Source organism: Colletotrichum abscissum, assembly GCF_030869225.1.
Source record: "Colletotrichum abscissum strain IMI 504890 chromosome Unknown Scaffold_2.1, whole genome shotgun sequence".
Lineage (NCBI taxonomy): Eukaryota > Fungi > Ascomycota > Sordariomycetes > Glomerellales > Glomerellaceae > Colletotrichum > Colletotrichum abscissum.
This window is the reverse complement of record NW_026850098.1, coordinates 552,620-567,450: the sequence shown is the minus strand read 5'-3', so window position 1 is coordinate 567,450 and position 14,831 is coordinate 552,620. Positions and strand designations below refer to the sequence as shown.

The 14,831-nt window shown below is 52.2% G+C and overlaps 4 protein-coding genes across 4 annotated transcripts; 2 read left to right on the top strand and 2 right to left on the bottom strand.

Moving 5' to 3' along the window:
- Positions 1–1,020: 1,020 nt before the first annotated feature.
- Positions 1,021–10,703, bottom strand: CABS01_00890 (polyketide synthase; the record flags this gene model as incomplete). Its single annotated transcript, XM_060534271.1, has 11 exons — positions 1,021–2,407; positions 2,613–2,712; positions 2,980–6,235; positions 6,605–7,213; positions 7,394–7,897; positions 7,979–8,160; positions 8,218–8,667; positions 8,732–9,217; positions 9,445–9,452; positions 9,648–10,136; positions 10,273–10,703. The coding sequence occupies 11 exons, from the start codon at positions 10,701–10,703 to the stop codon at positions 1,021–1,023; spliced, it is 7,902 nt and encodes a 2,633-aa protein (XP_060401349.1).
- A 242-nt stretch (positions 10,704–10,945) lies between these two features.
- On the top strand, positions 10,946–12,361 carry CABS01_00889 (uncharacterized protein; the record flags this gene model as incomplete). The annotated part of the gene is made up of 6 exons (XM_060534270.1): positions 10,946–11,014; positions 11,163–11,205; positions 11,261–11,575; positions 11,649–11,774; positions 11,833–11,972; positions 12,023–12,361. 6 exons carry the CDS (start codon positions 10,946–10,948, stop codon positions 12,359–12,361), a joined length of 1,032 nt encoding a protein of 343 aa, XP_060401348.1.
- Positions 12,362–12,795: 434 nt separating this feature from the next.
- CABS01_00888 (uncharacterized protein) lies at positions 12,796–13,608 on the bottom strand (the record flags this gene model as incomplete). The annotated part of the gene is made up of 1 exon (XM_060534269.1): positions 12,796–13,608. One exon carries the CDS (start codon positions 13,606–13,608, stop codon positions 12,796–12,798), a length of 813 nt encoding a protein of 270 aa, XP_060401347.1.
- A 273-nt stretch (positions 13,609–13,881) lies between these two features.
- Positions 13,882–14,806, top strand: CABS01_00887 (thioesterase; the record flags this gene model as incomplete). The annotated part of the gene is made up of 3 exons (XM_060534268.1): positions 13,882–14,143; positions 14,197–14,693; positions 14,753–14,806. The coding sequence occupies 3 exons, from the start codon at positions 13,882–13,884 to the stop codon at positions 14,804–14,806; spliced, it is 813 nt and encodes a 270-aa protein (XP_060401346.1).
- Positions 14,807–14,831: the final 25 nt, after the last annotated feature.

Below are 14,831 nucleotides of genomic sequence, written 5' to 3'. Positions count from 1 at the left end.
GCTGATAGCCTGTTTGGGCGTGTGAAGGGAGAGACCTCGATGGAGAGGGAATCCCGCAGAGTGCACACGCGTTGACCACCACATACTCCCGAGACCCTGGATGTGATAATTGATGGCAATGTGATACCTAGCTTCAACGCATAGCTGCCATGAGTTGCTACCGCTGGGCGACCTCGGTGGCCGACCTGGCCACTCGCAAGCCTGGCCAATTTCTTGGCCGACTTAATGTAAAGAGGTCACATCGAAGACAGTCAACTCAATCGGCTGAGGCTATACGTGAGGATGCCCAGGGAGCTAAAACATGAGATGATGTAGTGATTTCGCATGTATCTCTAATAGTCACACGACGGTGACAAGCGTCAGCTGCCCTTTTGGCCGGCGAGGGATCGACCATCGGGGGGCTGATCAAATGTATCGACTCTATTGACATGGAGGGTACATCAAGGCAAAGAGCATAGACCAGGTTGTATGTTATAGCACAACTAATTAATAGCAAATAGCGACATCGTGATATGTATTGAACAAATCTCCTGGCTTTCCAATCTTTTGGTCATTATTAACAGCTTTAGTCCAGGCTGGAACTGCCATGTTCACGATGGTCGTTTCAGGCTGCTATTTTACGACCTTTAGCTGCGCCTTGAACACAAACACATGTACCTACCTTGACCGGAGCCTAGAGTCACAATGCACAAAATGGTGGCTGTGGCTCTCCCAGGGTTATTGGTCGTAGCATCTTGCGCAGCCTCACCGTTCCGGCCTTCTCGAACCCTTAGTCAAGGGGCATACACCAGGACTAGAGGTATTACTCAATCCGCCGATGTTTTATGGACCGCTACTCAGAGCAATCAAAATTGTAGCCGATGATGATGATTGATGTGCTATTCTGAATTCTCAAATCCTTGAGGAGTAACAGAACTGTTCAAAGATGAGAAAAGGCCTGACCAAAGTGCCCCCCAGTACCACCAACTCCGTAGAAAGACTTTTGTAGTTTACATTCGGGTATCATGATAAGTTTCAATTTCACCTCCCGATGGGATAGTTGAACATGAGGAGGCCATTCAGACCCCCAACCCAGCCATCGTCGTCATAGTCCGACGCGTCGCCCTTGCCTGGTCCGCAGATGACACACGGCACACCTCCTTTCCAGTCACCGTTGCTGGACTCGCCGACCATCTCTCCTTCGACGCGGATTTCAGTGCCGATACCTGCGCCGGCACTTCGCTTGCCGTCGATACTGACCTCGAGCTCGCCATCGCGGTTCTTGCTGCTGACTTTGAGTGTGACCTTGGTATTAAGGGGGAGGACCAAGGGTCGGAAGCTTAAACTTCGTGGGCAGATTGGTGTAATGAGGAGCGATTTCACGAGGGGGTGTATGATGGAACCGCCGGCGCTCAGGCTATAAGCAGTAGAGCCCGTAGGGGTGCTCAGTAGTATGCCATCTGCGACAGCTTCCGTCAGGAATCGGTTGTTAAGGTAAATGTCAATATGGGCAAGGTGAGGCTTTGGCCCCCGGTGAATGAGGAGTTCGTTAAGAGCATGGATCGGTTGAGGAATGTCACGTTTCGAAAGTATTGTGTCCTCGGGGTGTTCGGCTGGTAGGTGTGCTTGTGACTTCGTCGTTGGGAGTAATTGGCTGCTGATGTTCTGGCCGTTGTTGTCGTATACGCCGACGCGTAGTCGGTGTCTCAGCAAGATTTTGGCTGCCCGACTCTGTCCCATGCTCTTGCCAGGAGACGCATGCCATCCAGACTGAGCCCCATCCTTGACGTCGTGTTCCTTCTCTCCGCTTGCGACTCTCGTGTGTGGCGTCAATAGATCATCCACGGCGACGCCACTCCCACTCATGTAAGCCTCTCTCCAGGCCCTTTTGTATTCCTCAAACTTCCACTCTGCCAGGAACCCTATTGTACCAAAATTGAATGCGAGAATGGGGGGCACGGCTTGGTACATGCTGAAATGGCTTGCGGCGCGCAAAATGGTTCCATCGCCTCCAAGCGTCGTGATCATGTCGATTCTGTCCGGGAATGCAGATGGGTCGCATGTGTAGATGGGGAAGTTGAAGGACTCGTGCACCATCTGAGCGACTCTCGGCTCAAATATCAGGTTCAGACCAGAATATGTACTTTGTAGGTGCTTCGCAAAGTCGATGGTCGCTCGTAGGACTTGAGGGGATCGCAGCTTCGGCATCAAGAGGATATTCCTCGGAGGCGTCGGCCAGTGTAGGGATAGCAAGCCAGAGGTCGAGTTCGGAGGGTCGCGGTATTTCGGAATAACTCTAGGCGGGAGAGAGGAGACATCGCGAATCTCGGCAGCTCGAACAGACGCGGTCGTCGAAAAGTTCAACGGTCGGAAAGCTCGAATCTGCGCCGCAGCCCGCGGCCTGGCGCACAGGCGGAAGGCTCCTGACCTAGACATTGTCGCGAAACTGGATTCAGATAGAGTAAGGTAAGAAAAAGAGGGCGTCACTCATGGCCGAGCGGCGTGCTCTAGGCCGCTGGTAAACAATTGACTAAGCGCGAGATGTGGTGGTGGAAATAGTCACGCCTCGATGAATTGCCAATGACGACAATTCCATTGGAGAGCCCCACTCGAGCTTTTCTTCCATGCTTCACCGAGCTGAGTCATCCCTCCGCATGGTGCTGACCGAATATGCCGACCCGGTGAAGACCCCACCTCGGAACATGGCTCCGATCATATCGGCCCCATACTCCGCTTCCGGGCCGGCACCGCACCGTCAACTGCAGTTCAAGATGGAGAGAAGATTATGGCAGTCTGGGAGAATGATTGCACAAAAGCGTAGTAGCGGTATGTTTTAGTGACATTATGATTTTTTTCCGCGCATCTGTCTCACACCACCCACCCTTCGCGTTTACGTTTATTCCTATTTCTTTGAGAGCGCCGTTATCCTGTCTTTCAGCTGCCTTCCCGCAAGTTGCCCGAGCTGATCGAAGCTCTGCGCGCTTGTCAGCTGCAACACACTTATTTCTACACCAAGAGTGTGTTTCCACCAATTACGAATCTCAATGGTCATGAGAGAGTCGACTCCAAGCGCTGAAGGTGACAGAGTACTGTCAACCCCGCCTTCATCCACCTCCCGCATGAGAAACCCAAATATCCGGCGTGCGATTTCTTGCGCGAGATATGTTGTTGACGCGGGCGTTTCGATCTCTTCCGGTCGCGACTGCAGACTTGATAGAAATTCGGCTAAGCCTGATGAACCAGCCTCTTTCCGAGAGGCCACCTCATTCTCCGCAATATCTGGGTAGAGGTTCATGCGAGGATCGTGCTTCCACACAACTCGATTACCAGGATCGTTGATAGACGTGCTGCAGTCAAGACCAAGTACCAGTTGCCCATTGGTGGCTGACCAGTGTGCTCCAGTGTTTGCGCTTGTGGCCAATGGTCGACTTTCAGCGATGGCGAGCTGAAGACCTCGGAGCATGTCGGCTTCGGAAACAAGTTTGGATCCAGATCTCGTCATGGCGTCTTCAACGTCTCGTGTACGACTGACATAGCCCACATCCTCGACGCCTCCTAGGTCAATCACTGAACAAGGCAGACCCAGACCCCGGCGATACTGGGAAAACGCATCGAGGAAGGTGTTGGCAGCAGCGTAATTTGCTTGGCCTGGATACCCATGCACACCAGACGTGCTACCAAAGAGCACGAAAAAGTCAATATCATGAGGCAGCGTGCGGTGAAGGTTCCATGTCCCGCGTATCTTGGGCGATGTCGCAGTTTGCCACTGTGACAGTGTAAGGTCAGAGACTGCACCGTCGGCAAGCACCATTGCTAGATTTAGTACGCCCGCGATCCGTTTGGATGAAGCATGTCTCGAAATGACCGCTTGCATGGACGTCTCGTCTGCTATATCGCATGGTATGGCATTGACCTCGCAACCTGCATAACGAAGTTCTGAAAGCAGAGCTTGATCGTCATTACTGCGTCCGGCGGACCTCGAGATGAAAAGCAGACTTTTGGCACCGTGGGAGGCCATCCATCGCGCTATCGTTGCTCCCAGACCACCCATGCCGCCGGCAAGTACATAGGTAGCTTGCTCACGGAAGCTGGGAGGCAAAGGCACTTGAGATACCTTCAATGCCGCGGCATCTTTCTCGGTCATGTCGACGGCCACCTTTCCAATGTGGGTACCCTGATACAAGTATCGGAAGGCATCTTCAGTCTTACTGCACGTGAAAACCTTTGCAGGCTTCACGGGATGGATGTAACCTTGCTGATACAAGTCCACACATTTCTGTAGCAAGCGGGAGATGATGGCAGGGTTCTCAGCAGCCAGATTCGCCATCTCGACGCCAATGAAGGACCGATTCCCATCGAAAGCTGCCATAGCAAGTTTACCGCCCGCTAGAGTATCTTTCTTCCCTAGCTCGATGAAGGTGCCATGAGGGGCGACACAATCCCATGATGCATGTAAAAGCTCTCCAGACAGAGAGTTCAACACGACGTCAACACCGAAACCACCTGTCGCTGCTTTCACACCCTCCACAAAACTGACGTCTCGAGATGAGAAGATCTGTTCTGTAGGAACACCCCACTCTCTGACAAGGAAATCTGCCTTCTCCTCGCTGCCCACAGTTACGTAGACTCTGGCCCCAATCCATCGAGCTACTTGCAAGGCCGCAATGCCAACACCACCAGCGGCGCTGTGGATGAGCACAGTTTGACCAGCCCTAAGGCCGGCTTTATCTACCAGGGCTCGAAGGACCGTGGTGAATATGCAGGGCATTCCAGCCGCGTCAGCAAAGGCAAGTGTATGGGGAATGCGGATGCAGAGCTGTGCTGGGGCCAGTATCTCCGTAGAGAAGCAGGCCGCCTCGGGCGCGAAAACCATGACGCGATCGCCAACCCGAACGTTCGTCACAAAACCTCCTATGGCCGTCACGATACCGCTGGCTTCACATCCGAGTCCTCTTGGAGCCGAAGGCTTGATCAGGCCCATTGCAGTGACGACGTCTTTGAAGTTGAGACCTGCTGCGTGGACATCAACCTTGACGTGGTCGGACGGTATATCGTCGGGCAATTGACAAGAAACCCATTTTAGAGTTTGTAGGGCCCCAGGCCTCGAGACCTGCAGCATCTTTGTTGAAGAGATTGAAGTTTGGGACGCAAGAGCGCGAGAGATTGGAGCCCACTTGCATCGCGGAATCAGGATGCGACCCGTAGAGTAGGAGAACTCCATATCTTCACCCATATTCGGAGTCAAGGCCGCGCGTTGGGAGCAAAGTCGGCCTGCGACCTGGGAGACAGCCTTTAGAGAATCTGCAGTAACGCTGTCAAGCTCCATTGTAGCAAAATGTACTCCAACCTCAACTCTTGCTGTTCTCGCGATGCCGAGCACTGGAGCGAAGGTCGGATCGACCGACCCGAGCTGGCAGGGTCGTGAAAGCCAGAGTAGGCTCGAGTTGGTGTCTCGAAGAGTCTTCAGTAGGCTCTTGAGGTTATCTAGCTTGACTTTCGTCATATCGTGGAAATAGCCGTCGCCGCGGCACAGATCAATAACGGATACCACGATGCTGCCGGCAGGTGAGCCGTCATATTCAGGATTTGAAATGGTGATAGAGTGACCTAGACGCCGCAAGGTTTGTTCAATTTCAGTTACCACTGGGTGTGACTGCTCTTCGCACAGCAAGGTTATTTGCTGTGAAGTGAGACTGATGCCTTGGCTCGGCGCAGCAGGACGAGCAATGATCGTGGCGTTAAGCTTGTATTGCGGCCCGGCATCGTAGACAACCTCCGCAGATGAGAAGCCAGCTTGAAATAGACGCTCCTCCCACTGCTCTGGAGAAATGTAAGGCTCCACTGGGCGGTTGTCAGAGTCGCCGAGCCACCATCCCGAAAGGTAACCCATGATGAAATTGATCCATTTTGTGTTGCAGCACAGCTCATGCATCAAGAGTCTTCCGTCAGGCTTCAACAATGACCTGACATGCTGCAAGGTCTCATTCAGCTTCGGAGTAGCATGGAGCACATTGCTTGCAACGATGAGGTCGTACTCTTCACCGCTGAACCCCTGATCAGCTGGATCGCGACTGATATCCAAGACGCGATAGTCCAGGAACCCGGGACTAACGTCACGGAAACGCTCCTTCGCTGCCGGGAAGAACCCAGCAGAGACATCTGTGAAGACATAGGTCCCGAGGACTTTGCCATCTTTGAAGCAGTCCGCCAAATCTTTGAGAATGCGGGAAGTCAACCCCCCAGTTCCGGCGCCGATCTCGAGAATTTTGAGATGGCGACCTCGTTTGTGAGACAAAAGTTGTAACAGAGGCTTGTAGGTAAAGAGGGTGTTCATCCAGTCATAGAGTTCGTGGAGGGCGTTGTCTTTCAGAAAAACCTCGAGCGGGCTACCTGTGCCGTCGAAGAGTGCGTGGGCATGTGTATAGCAACGTTTGATAAGAACGCCCACAGCAGATGCAGTTGTCTTCTCAAGTTTCGAGGTGATGTCTTCGATCTTCGCACGAATCTCTACAGCATCTTTTTGAAGCAGCTGTGGGTCACATTTAGTGATCTGGAATCGGAGCCACCTGCAGTGCTTTGCTAAATGTGTTTGGGCCTCGGTGATCGGTATGTCTGCTTCGTCTACCTCCTTGAGTGCCATTGTGCCGCAAAGTACAAAAAGCTCTTCGAGTAGCTGATGTGTCTCTGGGAATGAGGAGTCGGATGCCGCTGACACCAAGTCAGTGGCATGCGCCAGTCTAATATCTTGTTCCCAAGACATGACTGCAACCTTTGAACTATCCGTGGCGCCTGCAGTAGCATGGTCCAGGTCAACCGGAGAGAGTCGGAGACCTTTCATGAAGACGACTGGTTCATCTCCGGGACTATCGCGCAATGTGCCAGAGCAATCCCCCTGATAGTCTCCCTCACTACCAGACTTGACACTCTGGAGCAGAAGACCCATCTTTGAGGCCTCCGAGCTGACGAATAGCTCATCAATATGAGTCGGCAGATACAGCCTTTGAAGGAAGCGAGGTTCCCCGGAGTGGTTCGCGACGATGAGGGACTGAAGCATCAGATCAATCGTGACTGGGTGTAAGACATAGCCGTACTGATGCTCTGGCGTTTCTCGTTCATCAGAAACTTCGACCGATACAGCTGGCGACCTGACGCTGGTGCGAACCTTCCTCATGCCTCGGAATTTTGGGCCATATCTGTATCCCACCCGTGACATGGCTTTGTACCATTGTGCAGGCTCAACAGAACGGAGGAAAGACTTTGGATCAAGTCCGGGGAAACCCGGTTCCTTAGAGACGCGACCATCTCTGACACGACATCTGCAGTGCGTTGTCCATATGCCGGCTGGAGTACGACTTTGGATAGTGAGCTCCCACCACTCCGAAGTCTCCTCACGGGTGAGCTCTTCTTTTCTCACAGAAGTGAAAAGCTCGATCTTGTTCCCCCGAGGAAGAACAAGAGCATTGGCGATTCGTAAGTCACGAATGGTGTAGGGCGCCTGCCCAGAAAGCTGCCGGACGACCTCACCAGCCATCACGATGTACCCGGCAGCTGGGAAAACAACATCCGAGCCGACGCAATGGTCCGCAATCCAAGGAACGTTGTCCAGTGACAGAAGACATCTCCAACTCGGGGCTGTACTTGTACTATCTAAAGAGCGTGATCCGAGCAGCTCGTGTGGCGAGTGTTCGGGATACTGCCAGGACTGGGTAACCCGTGAGTCCGGCCAGAAGGTCTTGCTCAAATGCCACGGGTACGGTGGCAGGTCTGTCAACGGCCGCGCCCCATCAGGTAAAGGAAATTTGACGGGGACGCCTCGGCAGTGCATCTCGCCGATGGCAGCAAGGAAGGCTGCTGCGCTATTTGAGCCTCGTTTTTGCACGGCTAAGTAAGACGGAGTGATGGCCATCTCCGTGTAAATCTGCTTTAAGGGACCGGCTAGCGCTGAGTGTGGGCCGACTTCTAGATGTAATGTGGTTGACGAAGTTTGGAGAAGTCGTACCACAGCCTGTCGGAAGAGAACTGGTGATTCCAAGTTTCGCTGCCAATACTCGGCGCCAAAGTCGGAGGCTCGTTCGAGTGTTTGGGATGAGACGCTGGAGTAGAAAAGGACTTTTGGCGATTTCGGCCTCAAGTATGTCTTGAGAAGAGATTGATACTCGATGCCAACTGCACGCATGTGATCTAGAAGAAGAGGTAGTTAGTAAAAACTCAAGAGACAGGCTCTCTGTTTGGACTTACGAGAATGGTATGCCTTGTCAACCTTTAGCAAACGAACTAGAACCTCTGGTCGAGCAGACCTGATTGCACTACAAACTGCCTCAAGGGCGTCCGTATCCCCGGACAAAGTCACACTAGAGTTGCTATTCTCACAAGCGATGACGACTCGAGTCGTCAAGAATGACGTGACTTGCTCTCTTCCAAGTCCAATGGCAGCCATAGAACCTTGAACTTTGGATTCCTTGACCATGAACCCTCGGTAGTAGGCGACAATAATCGCTTCCTTCAGGGTGAGGACACCGGCCGCGTACGCAGCTGCAATTTCACCGCTGGAATGACCAACGACAGCCTTGGGGGCGATTCCATATCTAGCAAGGTGCCTGGTCAGGGCAATCTGGATTGCAGTGCAAATGGGCTGGGCGAATTCCGCTTCCCCGAGGCGGGAGGTAGAATCCGATTTCATGAGCTCATCTGGTACATGTCACCGTTGATTAGTCTTCCTCATTGGTGATTTTTGTGGAAGGGATGCACTGACTTCTGATATCCCAACTTGGACGGTGCTCTCGCGGAAGACTCTTCAAGACCGCGTCCATTTCCCTGATATCCTGCAGGAAGTCTCTACTACCACCTTTCATCAGATGCGATCCCATCCGCACCCATTGAGCGCCTTGACCGGTGAAAATGAAAGCAATCCCCTCAATTTGTGAGCCTGGTCGGAAACTAGGCACGGGGGGAAGGGTGAAAGCCAGTTGGTCGCAGTCATCGGTGACGACCGCAAAAGTGCGATGCGATAGGTGAGAGCGACGATGCATCAACGTGTATGAAAGATCTTCCAACTTTGCAGGCCTGGCTCGGAGGAACTCCTGGTAGTCGTGTGCGGTCCTCTTGAGTGACTCCTCGTGCCCCGCGGAGAATAGTAGCAGAGTCGCTGGCTCTCTCCTCAGAGGTGGTGAAGGAGGTGGCGTCTCGACATTGCCATGGCTTCGAACCGTTGCCGAACTTCCTACTGTTGCAGCAGATTCTAAGATTATCTGGTCATATCAGCTTTCGAGCCCGAAGACTATTGATGAAGTGACATACATGGACATTGGTGCCGCCGATTCCAAAGCTATTGACACCTATTCTTTCTGCCCTTTCCTCAGGCCAGGGCTGTGGTTCTGTTGGCACCTTTAAGCCTGTTGATGTGAAGGGAACTATTGGTACTGATTAGTCCCCCGCTACTGCCATAGAGGAACCCAACGAACTTACTGCTGACACTAGGAGTATCGAATTTGATGTTGGGCATGATTGTTCTCGTTTCCAAAGACACTACTGCCTTAATTATGCTTGAAATTGCCGAAGCTGCTTCTGAATGACCTAAGTTGGGCTTGATCTAAGGGAATGTCAACAGCTATTCGTGAAAGGAAGCCTTAGCACACACTGATCCAATAAGCATCCCCTTGTCTCCGAACAGAGCGCCAACGGTGCACGCCTCAATGGTATCGCCCACAGCCGTGCCGGTGCCGTGGCATTCGACCATGGCAGTCTGCCACATCTGATTTTCTGGTATACCGGCGTGTCGATATGCATCACGAATCAATTGCTGCTGTGCCTGTGCACTGGGTGTTGTCAAGCCAAGGGTCCTCCCGTCAGAGTTCGTTGCTGACCCTCTAATAATAGCACGAATCGGATTCCCGTCGCGGATCGCGCAGTCGAGCTTTTTGATGTAGAGGCAATTAATGGCTTCTGCACGGGCATAGCCATTTGCACTGGCGTCGAACGTCATGCACGAAGCATCGGGCGAAAGTACGCTCTGCTCGGCCATGAGCTTGGTGAAGCCTGGCGAGAGTATCAAATTCGCCCCGGCAACGATTGCGGAGTCGCATTCGCCGGCACGTATTGCCTGGCAGGCTAGGTGGACTGCTAGACCGGCAGCTGAGCATGCTGTGCGGACGGTCATGCTGTTGATAAAAATGATCAGTTCACGCGGAAATGTTCAAATCGACACAAGCAGAGAATCACCTTGGGCCTCTAAGATCGAATGCATGAGAAATGCGGTTTGCCTGCACAAAATCCATGTATCCTGTCAAGCGATACATGCCATCGTCTTGAGCATCAATGGCGTGCATTTCTCGCCAGTCATCTCCAAAACTGCCCACGTAACACCCAATCCTCTGCCCTTGCCAATCTGTTTCTGCAGCACTCTCCAGCGCCTCCCAGACGACTTGCAGAAGCAGCCGCTGCTGAGGGTCTAGTTTCAGCAACTCCTTGGGGTTCATAGAAAACATTGACGGGTCGAATTTGAATACATCGTCGTGTGAGAGCCAGTATCCTTCCTCTGTCGGTAAAGGTCCTGATTTGCCGCTCGCTGTGAAGTGGTGGTCTTGCGAGTGGTATCGCGGACGATCTGGTTTGGAGCGCGCATCTTTGCGGTTGATGAGGAAATTGTACAGTGAAGTTGGGGTATTGATGCCGCCAGGTAACCGCAGACCAATGCCGCAAATCGCTATGGGCTCGGGCTTTGACATTGCTAATGCTTGGCTTGGAAAACAGCTTCCTGTGGCAGTGATTGTGAGTGTGATGATCGGTAGTTCAATGGAATAGGTAAAGTACCAGACAGACACCTTGGCTTTCCTTCTTTTGGCGAACCTTCAGCTTCAGGTTCAGCTTCTCTATTCCTGTGACGAAAGCTCACTCTTACCCTCAGCGTGATCTAATTCGAGTGGGAAAATGGAAAGAGACCGACTCGAAGTGTGAGCGGGATTTCCACATGGCTGCTGCCCTGGCGAACCCCTCCAAGCCCCTGGATAGAGGTTCGGACCGCAAGAAGCGCCATGTTGTAATTCGGACCGGATCCGACTAGCGGGTACGATCGCTGCGGGCAAGCCTTCTTACCATCATACCCAACCGAAATTTCAGTTGACTTGCTGTAGCATGACAGTTTTGCACATGGATCATCCGACTAGCTAAACTTCACGCTCTTTCAGTATCAAGTGAAGTCATCAGTCACCCCGGCCATCGTAGAGAGGTGTTCGTAAATTCCATGCCCGTAGAGTGATAATCGATTGTTGACATGGTCTTGTAGCATACCCAGATGAACTGGGAGCCATGGAGAAGCTGAGATCGGTCTTCTGGCAGGCTACGCCAAAATACAACGCTGTACGCACAAGCCAGTCTGACGACGACGACCAGCAAGAAGGCATGGAAGAAAAGCTACGCAGTGAACTGGCGGCGCTGGAGAGCAACGTCTGGTGTCTGCGCGCAAGTCTACTGATCACCATTGTAGCGCTCCTTCTTGTGACCGTCTTTGCGGTGGTAGATCGAGTTTCATATGACAAAGCGTCACTTAATTGTGGGAAGGGACACATAGGTAGCGACCCGAATGGATTCGTGCCTCCTGGTGAGTTGTCTCTTCCCTTAGTACTTTGTCGTCAAGTCGCGCTGGAATAGCTTGGCTTACAAAAAGGCTCTAGGGATCGGTGAGCCCCCGAGGTGGACACTGTTCGACAGCACGTCGCCTTATTATATCGATGAGGACACTTTCTATGATTTAAATAAGACTAAAATGATGGCGAAAAGACTGAAGAGCCTTCACAATTGTAAGTCCATGCGTCTATCTTCTCTGCAATCTGAAGCACACTGCTAATACGTTGCCAGCCTCAAATGTCCTCGTGAACGGGAACTTTGCGGATTGGAAGAAGCCGGATGGCACTGTGGCGAAGCTGCCAGCCTATTATTCTACAGTATCATATCGACAAACGTACATCATCCGGTCCTTCCACCAGATGCATTGTCTCGTGAGTTTCGGCATTACTTGTGAGCCTCAACCTTTCTAACGTTGTGGTAGATCTCAATTGCAGAGGAGTATGGACATAGGGCAAACAACGTGTCGTCACAGTGGGCTCCTAAGCATATAGCCCACTGTCTCAATGCGATCCGCGAAGCCATCATGTGTCTAGCCGATGCGACGCCGATGACCTACGTGAATGGCTTTGCCGTCGGGCATGTAACGGATGACCAGCAATTCATGTGCAGGGACTGGTCAGCGCTGCGTAAGTGGGCGAACGATCCGGTGAGGGGAATTCGCTATAAGAACATCGCGCCTGAGGGGGCGGGCTACGACAACAACACTGAGATTCTTCCTTTCCCAGAACTTTCTGAGTTGGAGAAGGTCGGTCTGGCATGAGCTGGGGCACATAGATACGAACTGAGGCCTTGAGTTAGTGCACCAGGTTCAGCAGAGACCACACTGAGATATGGCGGGCAACGGCGAGAGTGCATGGGAAGGATAGCGGTATTCATACCATTTGAAGGAGAACCGTGACAGAGTACCAACTTTAGATATGGAAGTAGCTAGAATGGATCGCATCACTTTGAAAGACTTCCTTTTTAGCGTCAAATGTCATTGTCTAAACGCTCCTTTCCACGTCTTCTCAATCGCCTTAGCTCAAGTACCTTAGGTGTCCTGATTTAACGTGACATTTGCATCCGCTCAACTTCAATGCTGTTGTAGATGCTGGGCTATCTGAGTGAGGTAGAAGCCCCTTGTATGCGCTGTATAAATCAAATGACGCATCACAGCCTCCGACCAGACCCTGCTCTTTCCACACCTCTCAAAACCTAACCGACCAAGCAGTCCACCTCGTGAGGTTCATTGTATACCCTAGTGATGTTTGGCAAGTCGATTTCCCACGACTGCGGGATTCCGTTGTACAAGATGCAGTGCTCAACATGCTTCGGGTCTCGGCAAAGAGAGTCCAGAACTCGAGGCTTGAAATGCGACGCATACGTTATCCTATCCCAGACATAGCTGCAATGCATGTGATGGATGGTGCCGTCTGTAAAAATTTCGCCGTGCTCACCACTGGCAGCCACATCAAATGGAACCTCGTTGATACGTTCTCGTTCGTACCAATACGTCGTGTTCCTCCATTTCATATAACCCAAGTATTTCTCGTGCATCTCTTCATTGAAGCACTTAGGATGCATCCATGTGGAGAGCATGAAATCGTAGACACAGCCTCGGGCTTTGGACTCTTTCCAGTCCGGGGAGCATTTGCCTAGCGAAACAGGCTCTGCTGGTCGTGCGGGAGTCATGTCGTGAGTTATTCGCCCCAGGTAAAATATCCCAACTGCTAGGGGTATGAAGGCGAGTTTTCCGGCTATTGCCCACATACCGCTGCGCCGTGCTTTTCGTTTCTGCGGGACAGCAGCGCTATAATCCACTGAATCGGTTTCATCGTGGAAGCTGGTTCGTTCTGAGCTTGAACCCTCGCTCTGCGGTTGTGGCGGGAGGAAGGCCCGTTTCTCCATTTCGAGAGACGAGTTGGTTGAATGTGCGTTGTCGAGCAGCGATCGCTGGATGATACTGAATATCGAGGCCCCAGTAGCTGTGAACAGCACTGTTGATAAGTCAAGATGGTTCTTTGGCATGGATGTGGTGGGTAACCTTAGCTGGAACATTGAAGAAGCTCGGATACAACTGCGGATAAGGTTGAAGCCATATTTCGGACCGCAGGGAGAGTGGGCCAACACACCAGCCTGGCTGTCGATTCATGGGGAGCAAACACTTGGTCTGAAGGCTACAGTCTTCTTTGGAGAGATTATTACTTTCAATTCTGTGAATATCCCCTCGAACTGGCGTAGCAACATCATCGATTCTCAAATCGCCCACCTGCCCATCATTAGTACACCACTTTTGCCACAATGCCCGCCGCCAACCCGGTGTTGATCCAAGACATCCCAAGATCTCGGAATGAGTCGCCACCGGTATTCTTAATTCACGATGCCAGTGGGCTTCTCACCAGCTACTTCAAGGTTGGAACCCTAGGACGCAAGGTCTATGGGATATGGGACCCCAAGTTCGATGCGGACGGTATTGGCGGATGGCAGAGCGTCAAGGAAATAGCTGAAGCATACATCCGCCTCATCAAAAGAGTCATGCTGAGAGGAGAAATCGTCCTCGGTGGTATGTAGCACTAAGCTCTAAACCAATCGCTTCGGGCGCTGACCAGAATATAGGATGGTCATTCGGGGGCGTTCTAGCAGTGCAAATCGCCCATATGCTAGCGATGTCAGGCCGTGGCTTGCGCGTATCGCGAATCATCCTCATAGACTCAGTCTACCCTCGCTGCCCTCGACCTGAAGCTCAAAAGGAGCCGGCAAAGTTGCATCACGCCCCAGCTCTTCCTGGTATCAACCAAGAAACCCGCGACAAGCTTATGACTGCTCTCATGCGAGCGACTTGTCTCTCTGACCAGTGGGACCCTCCGTCGTGGGCGTTGCCGAGGACCGGTGTTCTTGGTACAGCCCGCTCCCGAGATGTCGACCCGACTCCGCCACATGCGGTGCTAATCCGAGCCAAAGACTTGGTGCCTATGGCGGACCCGGCTGAGAAGTGTCCTCTTGATAGAACTCGGTTTCTACCTCAACTTGGTTGGGAGGATATGCTAGAAGGGTTTGTGGAGCAGGTTATTGAGACGACAGGTAATCATTATAGCGTCTTTGATTCAGAACATGTAAGTGGTCACTGAAGCGAGGCTACCGTGCAAAAACATCTACTTACCCGACGAGAAAGATCGATACTATCACCGCTCACATTCGGAAGAGTCTAGACATGAACCTTGGTTGATGGGATGAGGGAGTTCTGGATTGGT